We start from the raw sequence: 25,467 nt of genomic DNA, 5'->3' as shown, positions 1-25,467 counted from the left end.
CACACACAAACACACTCCCTCTCTCGTCCCCTCTCGTTCTGATTTGACCTGAGATAAGTCTGCCAGATGCAGGCTAGACTGCATTCCTGAGGAATAACACTGTTATATAATCTTAGAAATATTTCAAAAATACGATCTTTCTATATTTTAACAGACACAGAGACCATTTTACACACCTTCATCTCATCACGCCTGGATTATCGGAACAGCCTTTCTTACCTGTCTGAACCAAAAACCTATTGATCGATAGCAGCTGCCGGGCTTTTAACCAGAACCAAGAAACACGATGACATCACTCCTGTTTTGGCCTCTTTACACTGGCTCCCCTTATGTTTTAGAATTGATTTAAAGATTTTACTGATTACTTTGAGGCTTCTTCGCAGCCTCTTCCATGCTATATCTCTTTTAGTGCCATATTATGAGATCCTCCAGTTTTTTTTGTCTGTTCCAGAGGTCCAGCTCTGGAATAATCCACCCAAGGAAATCTAGTCAGCTGAGTCAGTGAACTCTTACTTGTAAAAACATAGTTGTATTTAAAAGTCTTTTCTGGTTTTACTTTAATTTTATATCCTTAAAATGCTTGGTTTATTTATATACCTTTGAAAGAAGGTGGTTTTTAAATTTAAATGTTTAAATGAGTGCAAAGATTCTGTTACAATTACAATATTATCAATAAACCGAACTGAATATAATTTTAATCTGAATATCAAGATTTAATCTTAAATTCAAGATGTCGTCCAGAGCTCTGGGAACTAGATATGCGTGTTTCACTATTTTCGGTTCCTCGTTCATTAGTTGAATTAGTCATTAATAAGTGACAGTCACTTATTAATGACAATAATTGAATTCTAAAGCCAATAAACCCAGAGAGCTCTGTGTGCATGCAACAGACTAAAGAACAACAAATTAAAAACACACACGCTGTTCAGGAACTAAAATCTCTTACTGATAAAAAACCACAGGGATTTCCACAGACCTGCTTCTGTCTGAACACAGAGACTGCTCTGCCAGAGTAGTACCTTTGAACCTGTAGCAGTAGGCGTCGTACTTGCTGCTTTGGTCCACAGGTTCTTTGTAGATAACAAGGCCCACGTGGTTGTCTCCGCACCTGACTGAGGGGAAGCGGGTTGGGTATCCCACCTTCCCCTCCTCCATCCAGCCAGCCACGCACAGATGCATCCCCAGCTGTCGGGACCAGAGAAGAACGACAATAAATGGTGAATAAATGGTTGATTACAAGTACCAGCATGCACTGCTGCCATCAGGACAGGTGAAAGAGGATAATCACTGCCACATTTAACTGGAGGAGGTTGTTATAATGTGGTTCCAAGGCCGCAGGCAGAGGCTGATTCTCCGCTTCTCTCCTCTGCCAGACAGACAATGAGATGTCACACTGAAAGGCCATAGATACTGTGCATCAATATAATTGTTTTCAGTCCTGTTTGTTTATTTAACATCTAAAAGTCTACTAAAAGTAAAGGTTGATTTATAAATGTGCATTACGCCGTATTGGTTCTGAGGTTACGCTGCAGTGCTGATGTGTAGGTGCACGTCAGCTACAGAGACACAGACACAGGAAACTGTGGTTGGCTACATGGTTCTGATGCTGGTGGAGATTGTTGATAGTGAAGACAGCATTTAACAAGTTGAAAGAAAGCTCTGTTATCTTCTAATATTCAGAAAATGCAGATATGTTCACTGCAAACCTTCAGCTCACCAGTGATCGCCGCTCTCTATCACAGTAAATGAAAGACTGCAGGGAATATTCCATTCAGCATCTCTTGTATCACAAAAATAAATGAAAGAATGTAAACAGGGAGATTCATATTGGCAGAGCAACAGAGTAAAGAAAATGGAATAAAATATATACAACTATATAGAAACTAAACTACCTACACTGTTATATTTACAGAACAAATACAGTGCTAAAGTAGAAAAGATTAAAAAAGCCAAATGTAGGAAAGGGTGAAAGGAAGCTGTTGTATCGGGCTGTTATTGTCTGTGGTGCTGGAATAAGGTATTTTCGATACATCCAGCCGGTGTTTCTATCGACGGGGTAAAATCTGATACAGAACTGTGAATCAAAACCTTTACTGTAGGTACTGTTTTCAATCTGGTGTTAAATCTGGCTCTCTCATTGTTCAAAATTTGGGGAACTACATTTTGTGAGCGTGAATAAGATTGATGCAACATGCTTGGGTTCAGTAAAGCTGAGCACTGTAGTTTTGTACTCACTCAGCTGTGTATGAATACAGTATGTGTATATGTGAGCGAGGTGTATTAACTGGTGTCTATGGTAACCCTTTCTGTAGGTGGGTTTACCTGCTGTGCATCTCCCAGCTGTTTAAAGCTGGCCAGCGTGGCGCCCTCGGCCTGGCAGGCAGCGTTGGCCTGGCTGAAGTTCATCTTGTACTTCCCCTCCGGAGAGCGCAGGTGGAACACTCCAGCTGTGTTGGCTGAACCACAATAACCACGTTAGCTTTACCTCAGATTACTGCCGTCCTTTATCGCTCGGCACAACAGTTCAGTCTCTACAGGTAACAATTTAACACGCTGATCTGAGGCTGAAAGATCTGCTCATATAAAAACTGATTAAAACAGTTAATACCACAGTTTAATAAAATCCTGGTCTCTAATTGGCTGCCAGGTGTTTGTTTCCCTCATTAAAACGATAATGAACTTTGACCACAGAACTGCAGTGTGTATTAAGTCATGAACTGAGTGTAACCAACACACCCTAATTAACGAGCATCAGGGAGGAACGTTCTCTGGGTATTAACGAGCTCTCAGCCTTAACGAGCTCCATGTTTAATGAGCGCTAACGAGCTTCATGACCTTAACAAGCTTGACAAACTCTAGTGAAAAAAATCACTATACAATGTCCTCCATAACCATCACCATGGTAATATGAACGCTGTAAAGGTCAGCTGCGGTAAAATTAACAGTTACCATGGCAACTGCAATGGAGTAGGACTGTGGAGCCAACATGGCTGCTGCTCATCAATTACTACTGCAGCTACTGGTCCGTTTCAGATGACAACAATGATCTAGTGTTACCATGGCGACACAAGATGGGTATTATATACAGGTGTGTTACCATGGTAATGCAGGTCCTTGCAGGTGGCCACGGGGTCACAGCCTCCGTTGTTTTCCAGGCAGCGGTCAACAGGGGGCACCACCTTCTCCAGACACTGGACTCCATTACCCAAGTACCCCGGCAGGCACTCGCATTCTCGCTCGTTCTGGAGGAACCAGATCGATGAATGATCAGTTTGAAGCAGGAAATGTGTTTACGTGCAGTTTGTCAGCGATGTTTTTCCCCCTCTGTCGAACCAGTAGGGCAAAAAAAAATATCATATTGCGAATATTTTACATTTTCAGTCCCTCCACGATTTTGTGAGCTTTTCTTGGGATTAAAATGATGATTAAAAATGCCTGAATCCATGGCATCTTTTATGTGCCTGCTGTGTTGCATGTTTTTAGGCTTTTTTTGCAATGACACTGCAGGAGAACATGAGATTTTTTTGTATAATTCATTAAAATTCAAAGACAACTGCTAGTACTTTGGTGACGTATGGTTTAACTACAGGGGAAACTACAGTGATTGGTCAAATTTGTGGAAAGTTTGCGGTTTTTGCAAGATTGCACAGACGTCATGGGGATTGGTTGAATTTGCGTTAATTGTGAATGTTGATAACTTTTGTATCACAATCTTTATTTTTACTGAAAAAAAATAAATGTCTGTACCAAAATAAATATGTTTTCTTACATCTGGAGAACAAGGTTTGTTAATTAGCCATAATAAAGTAATAATTAGGCTCATTCAGTAGTTCAACATGTCGCAGGTTGATAGCAGTAAGATTAATACAGCTTATCAATCAGCTTTATTTGCTGAGTTTGCTGCACTGCTGCTGCCCGCCACATTCTCACTGGGCTGGATCTTGTCAAACAAAACACACATTTTCTTAATTCACAATCTTGATAATACCGGTGAAAACGGTGACAAACAAAACCAACACTTTAAAGAAAAACGTTTTTTACTCACTGGACCAGTGAACTTGCAGGTGGCAAAGTCGCTGCAGCCTCCATTCTCCTCTTCAACACACCTGGTTTACAAACAGAGAAAGATGTCACATCTCTTGACTGTGAACGTCTAACATTAATGTAAACTCTCCTCTGGTGAAGAAAAAGAAAGCAACCGAAGAGAGGCAGACATTTAATTAAGAGAAAACGACGGTCCACGCCCACCTGTTGATGGGCTCGCAGGAGTAGCCGTCACCTTGGTAACCACTGCGACAGGTGCAGTTGACGAGGAGTCCCGTCTGGTTACAGTCTGCGTTCTGGTGACAGCCACCGTTATATTCTGAGCAGAGGTCTGGAGCTGTAAGAGAGTTTAATAAAATGTCATCTCATCTGCTCACATGATGGACAAAACTAATGATCTGTACATCCGCCTCATTATCGTGCACATACATACACACAACTCACATATTTTAATTGAATTTAATTTAAAAGCCAACCATTTTATAAAATTATGTAAACTCTTCAGACTTAATATAATAAATAAAGATAGAATTAATCATTTTTTGCTATATTTTTATGGTCTTGTCTCTGTACTTTATTGCACTGGATTTGAAATGAAACATCAGCTTTGGGGGTTTAACGTGTAGGACAATAAAAAATCTCACAGACACCTGAAGAATGGTTTCTTCATCCTTATCACCTTCTGTTGCAGTAATGCTGAGAGCAACTGCATTATTACCAGGTGTAGAAACTCTAGTAAATCAACCTTAAAACAAGCAGGGAGTGAAGCTGGCTGTGCTCCAGACCTGACAGAACATCACAGGCAAGATACCAGGAGTCTGATGACTTTACTTCATTTTATGTAAGCTTGTCCCCTAACACTGAACAATAAAAGCTACAGTTTCTACACTGTTGATCCAATGTGGATGTAAACTCTCTCAAATTAAAGCTGGAAGTCAACACTGTAACTCCATAGTCAATTTGTCGGTATGAGAAAAAAGTCTGAAGTCTTTTATCTAAGCCCCAGCGGGGTCAGGGTGACCTGACGTCCTGCAGCAGGCCTTTAGCCACACTAGTTTTGAAGGTCAGAGTTTTAGCCTCCCTTTTCCAGCTTCTCATTCTTTTGTGGCTAAAAAGCACTTTGTAATCTTTATTTTACACTATCACTATGCTCTAGTTCAGTGGTTGCTTTTTCATTAAGGGACTTCTTTTCTATCATTGACTAAACTTCAAACTAAATTACATATTTTAGGGATATTTCATATTATATTCAGTGCATAACCATAACAGAACAGAACAACTGATAAACTGTAAAAAGTGAACAAAATAACCGCAGTAAGTTTGTGTAAAGTTAGCGGATTTGAATTAATTTTGAGCAGATTATTACTACATTAGAGAGGAGTTTTCTTAATATTTTTAGGAATTTCTTAGACAATTTTCTATTGTATTTAGTTTTTTTAAGAATCATACATAGTTTAAAGGCTTCTTTTTTTAAAAACAAATCTAGTGTTTTCTTCCCTGATGCTTGTTCTATTAGCTCTTTGGTTGTTATAACTGTGTACTTTTCTTTAAAATATTTTTTGATTTTTAAATTTAAATAACTTTCTTTAATGTAAGACGATGAGATATAGGACTATAAAGTTTTTATATGGCTACTTTACCTCCTCAAAGAATCACTATCATCATTCATTCATCGTCACTCACGTGGTTCTGGAAAGCAGAAGGTGCCGTTCCCCTGAAACCCAGATTTACACTGACAACCAACACCGGGCACACAGTCGGCCTGAGCGTGGCACTGCCGGCACTCCTCTGGGATTGAGCCTGGACAGACAGACGGATGGATAATTCATCGAATAAGGAAGTTAAACAGGGCTTTAAACTGTAAAATAAGTTAACTAGAAAGCAGAGAGCGGAAATCTCCAAAGAAGGCTGCACAATCCTCTAAACTAATTTTAAAAAGAGAAAATGTTAGCAAATGTTTAATCTGCATTTACACTTTGATCAAAATACAGAGATACAAGCCACTGGATGATACCTAAAACCTGTCTGGTAGTGTAAGCACTTTGTATAAACTGAGCTTTTAAAATGTATCATGTTGCTGTGAAACCACCTGTATGTGAGACGCACATACCAAGAATTTCACAGTTTAGTGGAAACAGTATAGAATATCAAAAAAACTATTTAATTGCATTGGAAACACGTGAAACTTCACAAACGACCTCATATTTTGATATGTTGGGACTTTTTTGAGAGATGTTGCATGAGAGTTGCAGTTGAAGTACTGAAGGAGTTCAAGTGTCAACTGAAGCCCTGAAAGGGTTTGAAGTCTCTTTTGAAGAGTTGGAAATGAAAGCAGTTGATAAGTCAGTTAAACGTTAATCACTAATGAGCTGAAATTTCAGCACTAAGTAAAAGCGCTAGGAAGCACTGTCACTTGAAGAGCAAGAGATGAAAGCAGTTGAACTTTTCAGTGGAAGAGTAGCGGCCTGGACACATGTCACGCGGTGAGCAGTGCGTGACGGCTGCCTCGCTGAGCTGCTGCAGCTCGCACGCCTGTGGGGTCCACACAGAGAGCGTTTCTACTGCTGCCAGCCCTCTCTTTCTACACTGAGTTTCCCTTTGATAAATACAGTACAATAAAAGCATTGTTAACATATAAATGGATTCTGTCCACAGATTACAGATGCAGGAGGTGTTGAGGTAAAAGAAGAGAATGTATATTTATCTGTATGACATATTCTACAGATATAGACGTTGAAACTGTAGTAAAAGGTGTATTGTGATATGAACAGATCATTTTTTACTGTCTATTTTTTACTGACAACAGCGAGACAACGACTCTCTAGTAAAGCGGCACGCGTTGACGCTGTGTCCAGGGCTTAAGAGGTCAGAGCAGTTGACCTGTCAGTTTAAGGGAAAGTAAAGAAAGTAGAAGAACTTCAGTTAGGCTATCAATGAAGCAATGGAGATAATTGTGCATGTACTTAAAATGTCTGTTATGTGAAGCATTGACATCAATTTGTTTTCACCAGTGCTTCTTACAAAGAGGTAAAACATTAAATGGTAAGGCTGGTGATATCCTATTCTTGTTAATATCAGCAAATCCCATAAAAGACTAAAACCAATACTTTTTATGTATTCAGTAGGGAGCAATGAGTTTGGAGCCGAGAGGCACAGACAGGGTAGGGAAGTCACAAAGTACTGAGAGACAGGCTAGACTTTGTTGGTTTTAGTCTTTTCATGGATTTGCTATACATTAAAATACAGAATATCACCCGACTGATCCTTTTAACTTCCTACGACATTAATTTTGTTCAAGTTCTCACATTCAGGAGGGAAACTCACCTATTTCGATCTCACATTGATCACCTTTCCAGCCGGGGTTACAGACACACTGTCCAGAACCTTCAATGCCCTCATCACACCGTCCCTGGTTCCCACAGCTGCAGGCTGAGAAAGACAAATAATATAACTCAACCTCCCTGCAAAAAACAATAGAGTTGTGAGGACAGAAACGTTATTTCAGGCATCCTAAAGTCTGGTTCTCCATAGACAATGTCAGGCTGATAGTTGGAGGTCTTTGAGGGTTGTGTATGATTGTATCCTCAGTACATAACAAATGTCTTTAAAAGTGGAAATGGAACAAGCCTGTGGACATGAAGAAGGGAAGTTAACTACAACTCCCAAGATGCACTTTTACAACAAACTTCCAATCACAGAGCTTGTGAGCTGAAACTAAGGTCACATTTTGTAACAACCTGATGAAATATCAGCTACAATGAAGAGTTTCAGGTAGCAGAAAAAGCAATAACCAGGAAATATCTTAGCAAAGAGTCTCCGGCAGTTCTTGAATGAATAGAAATATTGATTGGATATTTCAGTTATGCAACAGTTGACTTCTTCCTTGAGACACGCCACTAAACAATGTGAAAAATACTAGAAATACTGGAAATCTTATTTGAATCCCAAGTGATTGTGTTACTTTATATTTTGTTTGGAAAACTTTGTTCTATTTCTTTCCCTAATATGGCCAACAAAATGAACTATGTTATGAATGAGTAAAATAACTTTTTACTCCTTTAAAAGAGCTAAAGGACAATCATGGTCCCACAGACTTCTACACTTAATGTAACCCAGCCTCTTTTTCATTTCCTACACATAAACATATCTTACCTATAGCGACCTTGTCTGTTGTTTGTTTGTTTATTTGTTTTTGTCAAAAATAATAAAAAAATAAAGTAAAAACAACAAACAAAACAATGAAGAGTTTTGATTTTGCTACGTATGATTCTCTGCTTTGTCCTAAGCTGGGAGCACACCCAGCTGTGTGATGGCGAGTGTGGAGCGCTGCTATGGCGACAGACTGTGGGAGAGCTGAATGTTTTTAATTTAATATAAAGAAAAGCTCTCATGTCTGTTGTGGTCCTGCAAATAACAAGTCTGAGACAATAGAGAGAATGTGTTTTCTGTTTTCGGTCTACCTGTGCAGTTGGAGCCGTAGTAGCCGGTGACACACAGTTCGCAGGCTTTTCCAGTGAAGCCTTTGTTGCAACTGCATCTTCCTGAACGACGCAAGCCATCGTCACACTTACCATGGTTGTTGCAAGGGGCCTCCACGCCACCTGGACAGACTGAAACGCACAGAGAAAGGGTAAAAAAAACACAGTGAGGACACGGAGGGCTCTTCCTGGTAACATAAGAGACACTGTGCACTGTCAAACCAACTGCTCTTTATCATGGCTGATATTTTGATCTGTCAAACAAAGAGTCTGCATTATCAAGACACTTCTGTGTCACCTGGACTTCTACTACAACAGGTCAAAATGTAAAAAAGTTTAAAGGACCAGTGTGTAAGATTCAGTGGCATCTAGCAGTGAAGTTGCAGACTGCAACTAACTGAACACTGCTGGCGTCTGAATTAGACAACCTGGGAATGAGAACAGGCTATGAAGTGTGTAGGAGAAACAACGGTGGCCACAAAACTCACGAAAGGTCCTAACATCTAAAGCCAGGGTTTGGTTTGTCCGTTCTGGATTACTATAGAAACAACATTCAACATGGCGGACCCGCAGCATCTACAGGTAACATGGTCACACTCACACCCAATCACACAACTGCCTCAGGTAAGGATTTGTAAAGTTCAGGTAATAACACAGTAGCAACAGCAGTTTGGTCCAGAGCAGAATTAATGCTGGCCAGATTTCTATAAAATCAGCCGCAGAGGATGATTTTGGTTGGTTTTGGTGACCCCTTAAACTTTCATATAGCAGCAACATGCAGCCGAAATTCCCTCATACACACAATAAATATCTAAATCTAATGAGTAGATTGCCATTAAATGTCTTGTTCCCATTCCTGCCTTCTAGAGGATGAAACCAAGAATCGAATGGCCCAATGACGTAGCTCCACAAATGGTAAGACTCTAGAAATGAACACTAGATCTTATAGGAGATTTTCTCCAGACATCTTAGGCTGGATGAGATGAATGTCTGACTTCAGGAGCAGCTTCCTTATGTGCCATCCTTCCTTCCTTACCTTGACAGTCTCGGCCGTAGTGGTTCTTGCAGCACTTTTGAACCCAGGAGGTAAACACACAAACTCTCCGACAGTTAGTCCGAGTAAAAGGATGGTCTAGGTCACCCAACCAATATGGGTATCCGCCCCGAAACCTAGGGCCAAAGTTCAAACAGATGTCCACCTTTCCCTGGAAGAAAGGAGGGTTGACATTTATCTTTACATAGCTTATGTATTGTACAAGCTGTTAATGTTCAGATTTTTTAGCAGACAGGCAAATCTTACTGTGTCAATGTGTCTATAGGGGCAGGAAGGAGGCCTGAGGCAGTGTCCACAGGGCCCCTGAGACAGTTTAAGACATAAAGCTTCAGTCCAGCTTCCAATACAGTATCAATATTTGCAGTACTGGAGTCATACTGACAAAAGTTATGGTAGTAGCTGTAGTATTAAGACATCAGAAAGTGGCAAAATTCATCCTTCTAGTCATTAGTAATAATTTCATTACAACTAGTACACGTTGTATTGTGAGTATTAAAGCAGTAGCAGTATTAAAAGCAACAGTATTAGCACTACTTACGTTAGAAGTTCTGTTCTCCATGTCGTCGCAGTGCGCTCCCAGGCCAGGTGGCTCCAGTAACTGGTCGATGCCATAGGCCATGCCCTCTTTGAAGGCCATGTAGCGCTCCACTAACCTGGCTGCATTATCATTAATTAAAACAGCCCCCTGAACACACACACACACAAGCAAATATTAATCATTGTAATTTCCTGTGCAAAACAATGAGTCATACATCACCAACTCACTTCCTTGTTTCTAGTTGTGAAGATGCAGACATGTGTGACGCATAATTCTATCATAATTCTACCATTTACCCTTTATCAGGTAATCTGCAGCCTTACATTATTTAATACTAGGGATGAGCGATACTAGAAATGTAGTAATCAATGCCAATACCAGTGAAATTCCACGATACTAATTCGATACTACGGTGGAAAATAAGGGTATCCCGATCAACATTTTTTTGCCTCTGATCCCCATTTGATATTGAGTATCTGCTGATACCAAGTCCTGATTTTCCTAAATAATACAGGTGAATATCTCTGCATTGCATTAAGATTAAGATTGTTTCGGTGCAGTAACCCAAGTTACCTGAATGAACTGTATTCTGCTGAATGTTTATTTTCTTCATCTGTACATCTTTTGCGCAGATTACATTAATAAATTACTCTTATTTGCTTTTTGTTTGCAGGGCTTTTGGTGCACTTGGTGCACAACAGCTCTCCACTGCTGACTGTTAGAGAGGGTTAATGACATCTGAACTGTGTACACAAGCTTTCTGAGTATAACGCCTGTACAGCTGCACCCATATTTATAGGTGTACATGCTCCCCTGCTGTGACATCCTTATGTTTATATAAGCATTTAATAAGTTGTATAACACAATATTGTTCATCAATGTTCAGTGATATTCTTCCCCACTGTTGTTGTCAGTACAGTTGTGTTGTGAACGCCATCATTCACCAGTTATTGTCATAGTTATCATTCTTGGTGCAGACTGCCCTTTAGGATCCAGGATGTTGTTGGTGTCAATATCTCTCCAACATCACCATGGTAACATGACTACCTGTTTGATTGTAAGAGGGTGTGTCTGTGTGTGTGTTGTCTTACCACCATGGACTTGTCACAGCTGTACTTGATGGTGGATCCGTGCATGGTGCGGAAGAACGAGTATTTATCCGGCTGACTGACACTCGTGACCTACACACACACACACACACACACTCAATCTGTTTATAGCTCTATGACAGACGGTCAGACCTCCTCCTTTTCAAGGACAGCTCTACAGTTTGGGATTTTAGAGTTTTGAAATACTAAAACAGCATTCTAGTTGCTATAAAAAATAACTTATGACTCTGAATTACACTCTCTCGGACCTCCAGACAATCCTGACAAACGGCCGTTTAAAACACTGATCACAGACATATAGCTTAAACAATTTGTCGTTTAATGGCAATTCAACTAGTGCAGTGGGGACAACCTGACAACCAGCAGCAGACATAGAGGTGTGTGTCTCACAGACCTTCAAAATCTGCAGAACAGGCTTGTCATCTCTCACAGTGGATGATACCCCCCCCCGGTGGTTAATAAATCTTTTTTATTGACATTGTCAATAATGGATTGGTTTTGATGCATATATGTTTAAAGGTTTATTTGTATATGATGGCTTTTACTCTAGAATATCGCATGCTACTCTACTACTTTTTCCTCCTCTTCCTCGTCATACCTTGGAGTTGCGTATGATATGAGCCTTCACAATGGCAGCCAGTAGGTCTTGGTGGTCTGGGCTGGAGAGCCACCGCTGTCTTTCAGCAGGCAGGGAGTTGAGGGCCTCGTCTGTGGGCCAGAACATGGTGAACGGCTGGTGGATGGACATCTTGAGCATTGGGAGTACCCCTGAATCCTGCACAAAGAGTACAGATTACGACCAGTAGTCGCACTGGCACTATAAGTTATAATAATAGTACGTATTCTTTGTCCCAATCCCACTCCTTTAATATTGCTGATACCAAGTCTGATATCAAATAGACCTCTGATCTATTTATTTAATATTAAAGTGAATGGAAAAAACGCAAAAAACGTTGGTCTAACTCAAAACATTATTGTCACATTCACAACAGGACTTTAGGTCCAGACTGAAATGTCTTGACAGCTACTGGACAGCTTGCTATTTGTCATACATGTCCAACTCAGCATGAAGAGGATAATAAATATATAATAGTTACCTCTGCACACAGTAGTACGTCTCAATGTCAGCCATATCTCAACATTAACATACTGACATTGGTCCATAAAACATTACAAAGCTTTGCCCCTTTAATTCTGTTCTACAGTTTCACATTTATTACAGATCGATATGTCCATTAATTGCAAGTGTACTGTGCCTCTCCTCCCACTGGGGTGTCACAGAGAAACCAAACGAGTGCAGGTGAGAAAATAAAAAATCAGTGCAGCCCAGGAAAATGGCCAGAAGGTTCACCAGTTTTCTATCAGCAACAAAGTAGAGCCGAGGAATAGAGGGAGGTGAAGGAGGAAGAGTAGTAGGTACAAGAAGAGGATGTGTAGATGGTGTGGTGAAGAGGTAAAAGAAGGAGGAGGAGAAGATGTGGAAGAAGGTGAAATAAAACCAGGAGGTGCAGCATGTTCTTGATAGTCTGATATACACAATCAGGTTAATGATACTCTGTTTTTACCTCAATGAGTTTGTAGAAGCGGGTGTAGCCATAAAGCACAGCTGCAGAGCTTAAATTCATCTGGAGAGAGAGAGAGAGAGAGAGAGAGAGAGAGAGAGAGAGGTCACACTGTCTGTATGTCAAATCTGATTGATCATCAAACATTTATTCATTTCCATCAAACTCAGCACACCCTGGTCGGCTGGATGCTTTGTTTGTCCTGCAGATTGTAGGGTATCAACATCTTGTCGATGTGGTGAATGACGCCGTTAGATGTGGTGTAATCACTCTTCACAATTCTTGATCTGTTATTGATCCAGACTGAACCCTGAAGGGAGAGAGAGATAGGTGTGGATAGGTGAGGCAGACAGGTAGAAACAAAGAGGAGGTGACCGGAAAGGAGGAGAGGGATTTTCAGCTTAACTTTCTCGACAGTTGTCTGTTGACAGACGTGAGTCATTATATGTCATTTTGAGTTATAAAACAGCACAGATGTTAACAGAGGTCAGACTGTCTGCTAACAGCTCCATGGCAACCTGTTCAATGAGGAGCTACTAAAGATATACTTACACCAACACACTCACCTCCTCTAAAATGTTTATTAATAATAATAATAATAATAATAATTTACAGTAATAAAATCAAGCAGGAGAATAATCAAATACAAAATTCACCATCAAATAAGAATAGGAAAGAAAAACAACAGACATTCCCAAAGTAAAACGTTATCTATAAACCTATATTGTCCAATATTAACCTGCTACAGATGGTTTGTTACACAGAACAATCTGGGAAGTTGTCGTTGGAAACTTTGGCACTTTCCAAATATACTCAGCAGGTGATTGGATGAACCATCTGTCTATCTATCTGTCTATCATGGGTGAACTTCAACCAATCGGATCAACAAACCATACAACGTTGTCAGACTCTTACAGAAGTCAGTTGGGACAAGAGAGAAAACATCTTTTTCATCAAGAAAACCCCTCAGTATTGTTCTTTGTATTGATACTCTCCAGCCCTGATATAACTTATGCAAGCAGCATCTACACTGACTTCTTTAGTAGCCACCACTGTTGTTTTTGAGCAAACAGTCACACACACATAGTATTAAAACACGCCTGTAGCTCATGGCGTAGCTGCCAGTAGTTCCTCAAAGGACGCTGATTGGACCAAACCATTGTGGTTGGACACCTGGTCTGGCAAGATGGAGTCTAGTGTTATCTCATAAGTCAAGCTGCCTTACGAGGTCAGTCAACCTTGCAACCTTATGGCGTGTATGTGTGCACGTGTGTGTTACCTCCTGTAGGCTGAAGTGCAGTGAGTATCCCGATGTTGAGACAGCAAGCTTGGTGGTTTTGAGGTCACTCAGGGTCAAAGTCTCACAGGAAACAACATGGTAACGAGCCAGGTCACTAAGACGACCAAACTGGCTCCATTCCTCTAACTACACACAAACACAGACACACACACACAGTCAAGTCAATGATGTACTAAAGGCTACATATCTTGCACCAGCAACCATATTTCACACTCACAGATAAAAATGTACTTATTATATGATTAATATTGTGATTCAGGCTTAGAAATGAGTGCCTGGTTTTTCTTGTTAAGACAAAGGTTAGATTGGTAATTTTGTTATTGTTACATTAGATAATATACAAACAGCAGATGTTGTACACACAGAGGAATAGTTATTGGTGTTTTCCAGAGGGACGAAGACAGTGAGCGGTCCGTCACCGTAAAGAGCACGATTGTCTGCCATCTGAGAAACATAAACAAAACAGAGTGAACTTATGTGACAATGGATCAGGGGCCTGTATCATGAAGCAAGTTCAAATTAAGCCCCTGTCAGACCAAAACTTTATGAAAACTATGGAACCAGAGAAACAAATGTCAGGAACTAAACTAGGAACGCAAAGTCACTTTTTCACATTCCTGTTGCGTTTCCACTGAAATGAATTGATTGAGTAAGTGTCTGCTGGAACTGAAACTGAAAACAAATTAATAACTGGAGGTTACGTTTCATTTGCTGTGGATTTCAATATGACTCACCATTAACATTCGACGGTAGAAGGCGTTATCTGGATTTCGGTGCACCTCCTGTAAGACAGACAGACACCACAACTTCCTGTGAGGAGGGAGGGGTGTGGCAAGGAAGGTCAGAGGTCAGTGAGAAGTCAAAGGTCATGTGACTCACATAGTTGGAGCTTCCCCGGCACTCCATGCCATTGCCCACATAGCCTCTGTGGCAGGTGCAGTTCATTTGACCAAAGCCCAAATATTCACAACGAGCATTGCTGCTGCAGCCGCCATTGTTCTGCACACATACACACAAACACATACACAAAATGTATCTTTAATTCCTGATGGACAGACATTAACAGTCATGCAACCATTTTTATTTTTGATAAAATCATCAATACACTGTACGCTGCATCAAACATCTTTGCACAGTGCCAGCTCTAGCCTCACTTATGCCCAAGGCAAACCAAAAATATCATATAAAATATAACAGCAGGTGAAGTGAGCTTCAGCTCTTAATCTCCTCGTTAAGCCTTTAAAAGCAGAAGAAGAAAGTTTAATGAGCTGAGAAAAGAGCAGAAGAGCTTCTCTTAGGAAAATCTGAAACTCCTGTCAGTGCATAAAGTATGTTGTGCACAAACCTTTTCTTTCTCAAATCTTTGAAAACAATTATCTCTGGACAGTTTGGACAATATCTTGTAGTTTTTACAGTCTATATATATATATATATATTCTACTAATTAAGAAAATTGGTTGCAATTTATATGTGCCAAATATGCCAACAGTTTGGCTGGAGATAGAAGGCTACAAAAACAGAGAGCTGTGTTACGGATTAGTCATTTCAATATATTTTAATACACATAGATGTGAAAGCCTGCATTTTATAAAGCTATTACACACAAAGATAAAAAAACACAGATACATATTCTCATCTCTGATTGCGAGCTACAATAGCTACAAACACCTGAGTGTGGGGGAAGAACGGTTAGTCTCCAAGGTTGGAACACCCAGTCTGCCCGTTGATCTAGTTTCATAAATGATTTGTATTGGAGGGAGAAGAGAGAAATATACTAATTTTTCTTTTAGGGTGCTTTCTCCTCGGATATTGGTTTGGGTCGTGTGACAAGAGGCTGGACCAGCCAGTGCACAACCAAGGAAACACCAAGTCTAAACATGGTTTGTTTCCTCATATATAGTCGTAGCCACATCAATTGGCTATATATAATCAAATATAACCTCTTGTAAACCTTTGTCATCCATCATTTTTTGGCGACAGACAGATTATTTTAATTATACACATCTAAATAACCTTCTTAACCGAGAGAATGTTTGTCTTATGTCCTAAAGATATTTATCTGAAATAATCCTTCTGCCACCAGATCATTTATTTAGATTATTCAGAGGAAATTAATAGATTTGAGGTTAATAGATTAGCTTGAAGTAAAAAGAAAAGAACACCCTGCTGTGTGATCTGTGCGTAAAAAACTATGTGTTTTGTATCCCCAGAATTAGACAAAAGATGTAACGTACATACCTGCTGCTGTAGGATGACTACAGGTACTTAACTGATTGAAGAGAAAGGAGAAACCCCAACATAACATTTTTTGTTATTCTTGTGTTGTATGGAGAAGCCTGAGGAAGCGCCTTTACCAACAGCCCATGAAAATTGGTCCCTGTGCTTTACAGTTGGTCTGAGCTGGCACAGAAACATAATTCACAGACAAAATGTGGGATACCTTCTGTCTCCGCAATCTGCATTTATCATTGGGTTGGTTTTATTTATTTTTTATCATTTGGGGATCTATTTATTAATATCCTAGGCCAACAGTCAGTTCTGACAGATTTTGGGAGAATGACTTGTTAAGACAACAACATGAAATAGTTCCAGTTGCAAACATGTCAGTATCTTTTAGTAAACAAGTGTCAGTTTCTTGTAGCAGGAGAGAATAAAGCAGACGACTGCACAAAATGACACACATACTTGTCTGCAGGGGTTGGCAGGGTAACAGAACCGCCCTGATCCTTGAAAGCCCAGTCGACACCTGCAGGCCGTCTGGAGACAACAACAGAGCAGACACAGAAAACAGTCAGTAAGTAAAACAATGAATCACTTTATCCATCAGCTTCCTCCCTCCCCTGTGCTCTGCCAATCAACAAATCAAATAATTTCTCCCCAACTTCGGTTTTTCAGCAGTGAATCAGCATCAAATCACTTCTTTGATTTGCAAACATGGTACTGTTGTTTCTGGGAGGAAAGCATTAAAAGATTGATTTTTTTTTTTACAACCTGCAGGTCAAACAGAACAAGTAATCTGAGGATGCAGCATTCACCACAGACACAACTAACACTAGATCTGACACAGGGCCCCTCAAGTAGGTTGTGCACATTCCCCGGTTGGCCTGCCCTGCAAACAATGTGGTTTAGCTAAATTGGGGAAAAACTGGTTATTTGTTTTACTGTTAAAGAACCTATGTCATTGCCCTGTTGGATGTTGCTGCAACCCTGCTGGTCTCGCTGATTAAGAGTATGTCTACATGAAGCTGTCTGGACATTAAACATTTGCTCACAGCAAAACACCTGAACCTCAGATAACTTTCTAAATCTTTTCTTCTTCGTCCCAAGACTGTGAACAGGTAAGTCGTCCAACATAAATAAAACCTAACTACAGGTTAATGACAACAACTGCTCTACAATTGGCTATATAGACATTTAAAATGCGTGACCACAGGAAAAGTTAGAGATGGCAGAAAGTTGTCCTCTTAACTTCCCTGACGCGCAGTCGACTGTAACTGTGCAGCTACACCCACAGCCAGTTACTCTGCCAAGTAAAAACCCGTTTAACGTCCATTCAGTCTCCTTCTGCTCTCTGTAGTCACCTATACTGTGTTTTAGTACAGCTGAATTCACTATAGTTGTTCTCATTTACATATTTTGTTGTATCTGTTATCAGACAACTGAACAGGTATGAAGTAGCAATTTAATCACGGTCCGTTAATACAATCATGTTAACCAGCAGTGATTTTCATGCTACTGTGCAGCAGATCCTTATTTTGTAAACTGTAAAGATATTACAGTGAGCCATCGCAGACAAAGTTAACTTTACTGCCACAAACCCCCCCAGTGGGCAGCTTACATAATTGTCTTGGACAAGCTCAGTGTTCCCCCACACACACTTAAACACCAAGCTTCATAACCAACAGAAATGGTGGCCAGAATTATAAAACTAATACCAAGATTGTAAAAACCTGAAGTTCACTTTAAAGAACCCCCCAGATGTTATTTGGTCCTCACTTAAATGAGACCCTCCTGGAACTTTGATCTGACGTGGCCTCACCAGACTTAAACTGAGTCTTAAATACGGTGATGGTTCAGTGTTGGGTCACCTCTCACATTATGCACCGTGATAATCTGACATTTTACTGCAGTACAGTGTTGTCTTACAGTGTTGGCGCCTGTTCTGATGCAATCTGCTGACTTGTGGCAGCCTCCATTGTTGACCAGACAACCATCAATCTCTGTGGACACACAATAGATTGGAAATATTTTTTTAAGACATATAAATGTAAATCAGACAGCATTAGAGATATTGGATGTTGTTTCCCCCTTCTTTGTGCTAAGCTAAGCTAAACACATCCTGGACCTATCTCTGTACTGAAACAAAAGTGAAACTGATATGTTTACATCTGACTCTGGAGAAGACAAAGATCAACAGAATTGTGTTGTTAACCTTACATTTTTTATATCTTTTAAGTTAAAGGACCAATATGTAGGATTTAGTGGCATCTAGCGGTGAAGCTGCTGATTGCAAGTAACTGAACACCACTGGCGTTGTATTTGACAACCTGGGAATGAGAACAGGCTGTGAAATCTACAGCAAGTGTTTGGTTTATCTGATCTAGTACATATAATATTAAATTTTTGCCAATAGATCCTCCTAATGTATAACATTAGGAGGACCTTTAACGTAACGTATTTAGCTACGAAGCCCCTGAAATTATTTTGCATTACTCTGTTATATGTTTTGCTTTTCCTTCCAACAGTTAAATTAAAGTACAGATGAAGCTACGGCAGCTCTACAGACTGGCAAATGTTCACAGATGCAATCACTCACTCAGCCTGATTCTGATTGTTTAAGTGCTTTGAGAGTTTGGTTTTCCTGCCCATAAAGAAAAAAATCCTTGCCGGCCTGGAACCCCACCAGTTTGCATTCACAACTAACAGACTTTCACACACCTTGAAAGTAACAACAGCTACATCAGAATGCTGTTTGTTGATTTCAGCTCAGCATTCAACACAATTTCCCCTGTGAAACTGATTGGCAAGCTCAGCACTCTGGGTCTGAGTACCACACTTTGCAGCTGTATATTGAACACCAGACAGCTGGGATTTTTTGTTTACACCTCCTCCACTATACTGCTGAACACCAGAGTCCCTCAGGGCTGTGTGCTCAGCCCACTCCTGTTCACGCCGTACACCCATGACTGCATCCCCCGTCATAGAGACAACTCTATTGTATTACTCTGTTGCGAAGTTTGCAGATGACACCACCATTATTGGGTAGATTATAAAAAATTAGGAGTGGTGCACAGTAAAACCACCTAACGCTCAACGTCAGTAAATATAAGATTTTAACTGTTGATTTTAGGAAAACGGAGGTGAAGGCACAGTGTGAGGTAACAGTAGTTATGGGGTTAGAGGACAGGACTACATACCTAGGCAGACGACCCCATCTCCAGTGTACCCCTCTTTACAGGTACAGGTCCTCACTCCTGCCGAGACCTTCGTGCAGATGGCTTTCTCTGAACATCCACCATTAAACCTGCTGCACAAATCCAGCTCTGAGAGACAAAGAGAGAAAAAAGGTAATAAGATTTGATATATGTACAGGGGGTGTGTGAATGTGTGTCTCTGTGTGTGTGTGTGTGTGTGTGTGTGTGTGTCTCTCTGTGTGTGTGTGTGTGTGTGTGTGTGTGTGTGTGTGTGTGTCTGTGTGTGTGTGTTTTTACCTTTGCAGTAAGTTCCATTGCCTTCGTATCCAGCCGCACACACACAGGCAGCAGCTGAACCCTTTGGTCCTGTTATACAGCTGCAGCAGAGGAAAAACTGTTCAATAACTTGATCGCACATTTCCACTGAAGCTGAGAGCGGCGGTTAGGGAGAAGCCATTTTGTCACGTTTAAAGTCTGGAAATATTCTTTATTTTTCTTATCATCAAGAAAATCCCATGTGCGCACCAAAACCAACAATGAATTGATCGTACTAACGAGTATTGTCTGTGTATAGCTTATATTACATTGTATATATCTTATTCCTCTGTGTCACTGAGCTCCATTAAACATACATTGGTGAGTCAAACTGTTGCATTGGGTGACATGTTCCTTCATTACCATGAACACACACACTGTAGTTTATACACAGTGTTATTTTGACTGTTTTACAACACACACACAATACACCCCACACACACAACCTACCACACCAAAAGCAGACAAGGCCACACACACACAGACAGACAGAGGACACTGGAAGTCTGTCACAGTTGGTGGTGAGCCTGGTCCCGGGGAGAGATGACAAGTACATCAGATTTTATAATAATGCAGCACAGTGACACAAGCTTATATAATGTCTGTCTGTCTGTCTGTCTGTCTGTCTGTCTGTTTGTTTGCAGAGCAGGATAGAAGAGGAACATCAGGCTTCATGATCAAAGAAAGTTTTTTATCACGTTGACACTTCTGTCGATATTCACACGCTCATTCACACAAGCTGTCAATGTCTGTCTCTCTCCCTAATGGCGTACATTGCGCGTTCCATGTAGCCAAAATAGTGAGCGTGCTATGGTGAACAGTAAATGACATCTGACAGCCAGGTTGTTCTTTGTTCTCCCCCGTGTATTCTGGGTAAATGTACAGCTTCTCAAAATCACACACACACAACCCGTCTGTGGACACAACAACAGGAGGACTTACTTGGCGTTCTCGTCACACACACCTCCACAGGCGTCGTCTTTGATCTCTGAGGCACAAACACACACACAAAGATTTCAGGTGATAACAGAGAAAATAATCAGTGTGGTTAAAATTTCACTGTGTCTGTCTGTCTTTCTTACCTAGAGAGCAGGAAGATCCTTTCCAACCTTTATAACAGACACACCTGCCACTTCCTGCCAGACCATCCTCACACTTCCCGTGGTCACACACACACTCTGCAACACACACACACACACACACACACACGTTAGCTGTGACAGTCGTGTTTCCTTGTTGCTTTAATCTCTTCTAAAAAATCTAAATCTAAAAAATGCTATCATCTGCTAGCATCAGTTTTGTTAGCGTTAATTATTAGCCTCACAGGTTTGTTATTATTCTACGTGTCTTAGTCGCTTGGATTTGTTTGCCTGGTGGGTTTCATTGGTTTGTTAGTCTTGGAAGTATTGTAGCGTCACAGTTTTGCCAGCATCATAGCATTGTTGATTGACAGGCTTGTTACTGCGAGGTATGTTAGTGTCACAGGTTGTTTTTTTAGCATTGCAATTTGTAAGCTTCTATGTTTTGTTTGTATTGTGGCTTTGTTAGCTGCTCGGGAGCATTAAGTGTCTTGGGTTTGTTAGTTAGTTAGTTTGTTAGTCCAGCGGATCCGTTTCAAACCTTTACGGTAAATTGTCTGCGGTCACTTAACAATGTTACCCAGATTCATTTTCTTTGACTCAAAACAAGTTTCTACATGTTCTATGACTTCATATAGAGGACTTCAGTGTCCAGCTCCCATGAGCTTCACAAAGTCTGCTCTTGTTCTTTGGTCAGCTGAATCAAGAAATAGATTTTGGCAGACAAAAACTTTTAGTCTTTAATGTGCGTGAGTAATTAATGAGTGTTTCAGTCAGAATTAGTGTGTGTGTGTGTGTGTGTGTGTGTGTTTTCCTCACTGGAGGAGCAGTTAACTCCGTATCGTCCTGGCTCACAGTCCTCGCACATGGTGCCATGGAAACCCTCGTAGCAGCGGCACTCCCCGTTGCCAAGGTTACCGTCCTGACACTCCCCGTGATTGGAGCACCAGCTGCCAACGTCTCCGGGGCATTTGTAGCACTCGTGGCCATAGTAACCGGGGCAACACGAGTGATCCTGCAGGACAGACCATCAGTATTATTGTTAATTAATAAAGTACCTTTTCAGACATGGAATCTGTAACATTGCTGACTTCATCTGTTTGTTACACTGATGGCTTTTTGTTATTATTAGACATGTCTGTTGTGTAAATGTTTATTACACCTTTATTCTAAAAAGAATATCACAGGACCATAACCGAAAAAGTGGTGGAGAACAGCAGCGATAGAAAATGACACCAACGACCGCTCTGCTGCGTTACTGAAACTTAGTCTTCAGTTTAAGACCTATTAACCTTTTAATGGTCATATCAAGAAAAGAAAAAAACAACAATCTTTTAACTATCTGCAGGACAAACAATGTTTCTGCAAGACTTCACACGAGCAGATGGAGGCAGATTCTAGGGGCAATGCTCCACAGAGCTTCCACAGCACACATTCAATACAAATATGGCTGAAATTAACTACAATCAAGGTCACGTTTGCATTAACCAATAAAAACACAACAAGGATGTATTTCAGTAAAGTGGATTCACTCTGAATGTGCACCAGCGATACCCAACAATGATGCTCATCTGCTTCTCACTGTGAATCCAGTGATACATTTTATTTTATTTGCTTCCTATTAAGAGAATTCTGCTGCCTTTTATGATGTAAATGTAAAAGCACATAAGGAGAAAACATTAAGTTGGGAATTCATATTTGCTCACATTTTGCATGTAAATTATTGTGGTTACAAGGATTTAAGTAATAGTAGTAGTGTCAGCAGACCTGAGTTATCTTAAGACATTTGATGACACAGCCTGGCACTGACTTCCTCCTGGACCCAACTCGCTTCCTGTATTTACAGTTCGGTCGCATGTTGGTTGGAAACTGTGTTTTGATCTGCAGTAGGACACATTGGAAACACAGTAGAAAAAAGAGAAGAGAACACAGACACTTAAAAGGTATGACTGAGACAGACTCTGACTTTGTCAATTAAACCTGCTCAAAAAGTAAACACGTGTGATTAAATGAGTCTGGTCCTCTCGACTCTCACTGTGTGAATGTTAAATTAGGTTGTTTAACTCTGAGGTGACATTCTGGATGATGCTGCACACGTGTTCATGTTATTGTGTCACCCCCTGTAGACTGGCGGCTTTCTTACTGGTTTGTAGCTGAATAAGCATCGAGGTGTTCCTTGACAGTCTGCACACATTCCCTGGAGAGAGAGAGAGAGAGAGAGAGAGAGGTTGGAATAACTGGGACAAACATTTACCCTTCTATTATCCATCCATCCATCCATCTATCAATCATACTTCCATCCATCCACTCATACCTCCATTCATCCATCCATACCTCCATCCATCCATACCTCCATCCATCCATCCATACCTCCATCTATCCATCCATACCTCCATCCATCCATCCATACCTCCATCCATCCATCATCATACCTCCATCCATCTATCAATCATACTTCCATCTATCAATCATACTTCCATCTATCCATCCTGACCAGAGCTGTATTTGCATTTAAGTTTCTCCACAGCCAATCTTCATTAGAAATGTGAATCTTACAGTAGCTGTTGTTCACAGACACTTTATACTGCATGAACATTTTCTGTTTCAGTTCAATGAAATCCTTAGAGCCATTTGAAGGCAGCAGGACACAAATGTAACGTTGACGTATCTGCCGTTACCCTAGGTTGTTAACTATGTTAACCTTGATTAAATCACGTGTAAATCCCACAAGGCAGCAACAAAATAACCCCCCCCACACACACACACACCAGGCTGGCAGGTTATAACGTGGTTTTCTGCCTGTTTATGCGGGGGGCATCAAATTACTGGGATTTTTCAATTCTGTTGATCAATGTTTTGTTCTTGCAAATTCATTATAGTGCAAACATTATGATATAATGTGACAATTTATGACATGAGATACAGAAAAATAAAATCTGAACCACCATCTGATTGATACGATCATATAAACTGCTTCACCAAGCATTTCATTATTTATTTAGATTCATTCTATTAATAAATAGAAAAACCAGCACCAACTGCTCGTGGCTGCAGATGTGTGGTGATGTTCACGTTGTGACATTCTCACTTGTTGCGCCGTGATTGGCTGTTTCAGAGCTATGAGACCAGTGTTATGATTGGCTGAGAGCAGGTTTATTGATCTCCTCACCCTCTAATCTATATTCCACTACACCCTGCCCTTTTGCATTTTGTGCATCCTTTGTCCATCCTTCCATTCATTCTCCTATCCATCTATTCATTCATCTATCCTTCCATCTGTCCGTACATCTGCCCATCATCTGTCCATCCATCCTTCCACCGAGCCATCCTTCCATTCATTCATCCATCTGTCCATTATTCCTTCTTTCCATTCATTCATCCACCCTTCCATCCATCACTCCCTCATCCTTACGTTGACTTGCAGTGTGACCAGTTTGCTGCATCTGTTGCGGTGGACTTTGAGGACCTCAGGGAGGAATATGACGATACCGTACTGGGTCTCAATGAAACTTCCGTTAAGAAGAACTTCGTTCACAGCTGTCTGGAGGACGAGAGGAGGGGAAACAAATCACCATCACAAAACAAACTCTACACTCCACCTGACAAATATCTACACATTTTAACATAATACTGTGTGTATTTTTTACCCCATTAATTATGAATTATTTATACTTCACAAAAATGCTTCTTTCAAATGTAACTGATTTCCCTCTTTACAGGCAGCATTGGTCTCAGTTCTATGAAAATGAACTTACAGACACTTGCTGCATTCAGATAATCCATCACAGTCAACATTTAGGGAGCTTTAATCTTCAGTCAATGTTTTGGTATTATCACCGTGTACTGCAGCATTGAGCAAGAACTGACTGCAGCTGCTGAAAAGCATTTTATTGACAATCCCTGCTGTCACAAAATCAAACTCAGAAGACAAATAATAAACAAATATGGACTTTGTGAAAAGGGTAATGTGAATTTACTAGTTTCTTGTGTTATGTTTTGCTGTTGCATCTGACTCTGTGAACACACCACTATGTATATATTTGAAAATATAATTCCTTTCAACTTCACCACCAGACAAAAAAAAATGTAACTTTGACCAAAAATATATTTGTTTACAACTTGTGGCTGCCTGTAAGGAAGAAAAATCAATCTAAAAACTAATAGGAATGTAAAAGCAGTAGTGTGGTATAGAAGTGACACACAAACACACACACACTGTTGTGGTGGTCCAGCTATTGTTACCTGGTTGTTGTTGTTTAAGTGGAACATGACCTGGTACTCGCTGCCCAGCAGTGTGCTTTTCAATGTGCCGTCAGCCAAGTGGTCAGGGAAGAGCAACTCATTGAGAATCACATGGTACTTGAACACATCAGAGTCCTGAACAGAAAGAAAGACAAATAGAGAGATACACAGACAGACAGAAGAAGTGGCTTCAAGACTACTTCTATGACGACAACAGACCAATCAGATTATTTTTAGATGGAATTAGGACTGAGGATGAAAAAGATGTCGATGGGACGGATACATTAGTGACAATACAGGATAGCACTTGCTCACAGGTTTACGTAGGTGAT

The 25,467-nt window shown here is 40.5% G+C and overlaps 1 protein-coding gene across 1 annotated transcript in view; it reads right to left on the bottom strand.

Moving 5' to 3' along the window:
* The window catches only part of stab1 (stabilin 1), a gene marked incomplete in the record, with an annotated part of 65,812 nt that overhangs the window by 13,064 nt on the left and 27,281 nt on the right, over window positions 1–25,467 (bottom strand). Inside the window, 30 exon segments of the mRNA XM_035662044.1 lie at window positions 1,020–1,185; window positions 2,323–2,456; window positions 3,098–3,242; window positions 4,046–4,106; window positions 4,249–4,381; window positions 5,728–5,844; window positions 7,369–7,473; window positions 8,505–8,654; window positions 9,559–9,727; window positions 9,823–9,879; window positions 10,115–10,261; window positions 11,206–11,295; window positions 11,822–11,998; window positions 12,789–12,848; window positions 12,961–13,095; window positions 14,065–14,211; window positions 14,449–14,529; window positions 14,820–14,867; window positions 14,965–15,084; window positions 16,771–16,842; window positions 18,232–18,305; window positions 19,503–19,628; window positions 19,797–19,876; window positions 20,757–20,802; window positions 20,897–20,992; window positions 21,713–21,908; window positions 22,661–22,774; window positions 23,037–23,090; window positions 24,306–24,434; window positions 25,136–25,270. Coding sequence (XP_035517937.1) covers window positions 1,020–1,185; window positions 2,323–2,456; window positions 3,098–3,242; window positions 4,046–4,106; window positions 4,249–4,381; window positions 5,728–5,844; window positions 7,369–7,473; window positions 8,505–8,654; window positions 9,559–9,727; window positions 9,823–9,879; window positions 10,115–10,261; window positions 11,206–11,295; window positions 11,822–11,998; window positions 12,789–12,848; window positions 12,961–13,095; window positions 14,065–14,211; window positions 14,449–14,529; window positions 14,820–14,867; window positions 14,965–15,084; window positions 16,771–16,842; window positions 18,232–18,305; window positions 19,503–19,628; window positions 19,797–19,876; window positions 20,757–20,802; window positions 20,897–20,992; window positions 21,713–21,908; window positions 22,661–22,774; window positions 23,037–23,090; window positions 24,306–24,434; window positions 25,136–25,270 — 3,364 coding nt within the window.

This window comes from Morone saxatilis, unplaced genomic scaffold, assembly GCF_004916995.1.
Source record: "Morone saxatilis isolate NCDOM2014 unplaced genomic scaffold, NCSU_SB_2.0 Contig18, whole genome shotgun sequence".
Classification (NCBI taxonomy): Eukaryota; Metazoa; Chordata; class Actinopteri; family Moronidae; genus Morone; species Morone saxatilis.
This window is presented reverse-complemented; position numbering and strand designations above follow the sequence as displayed.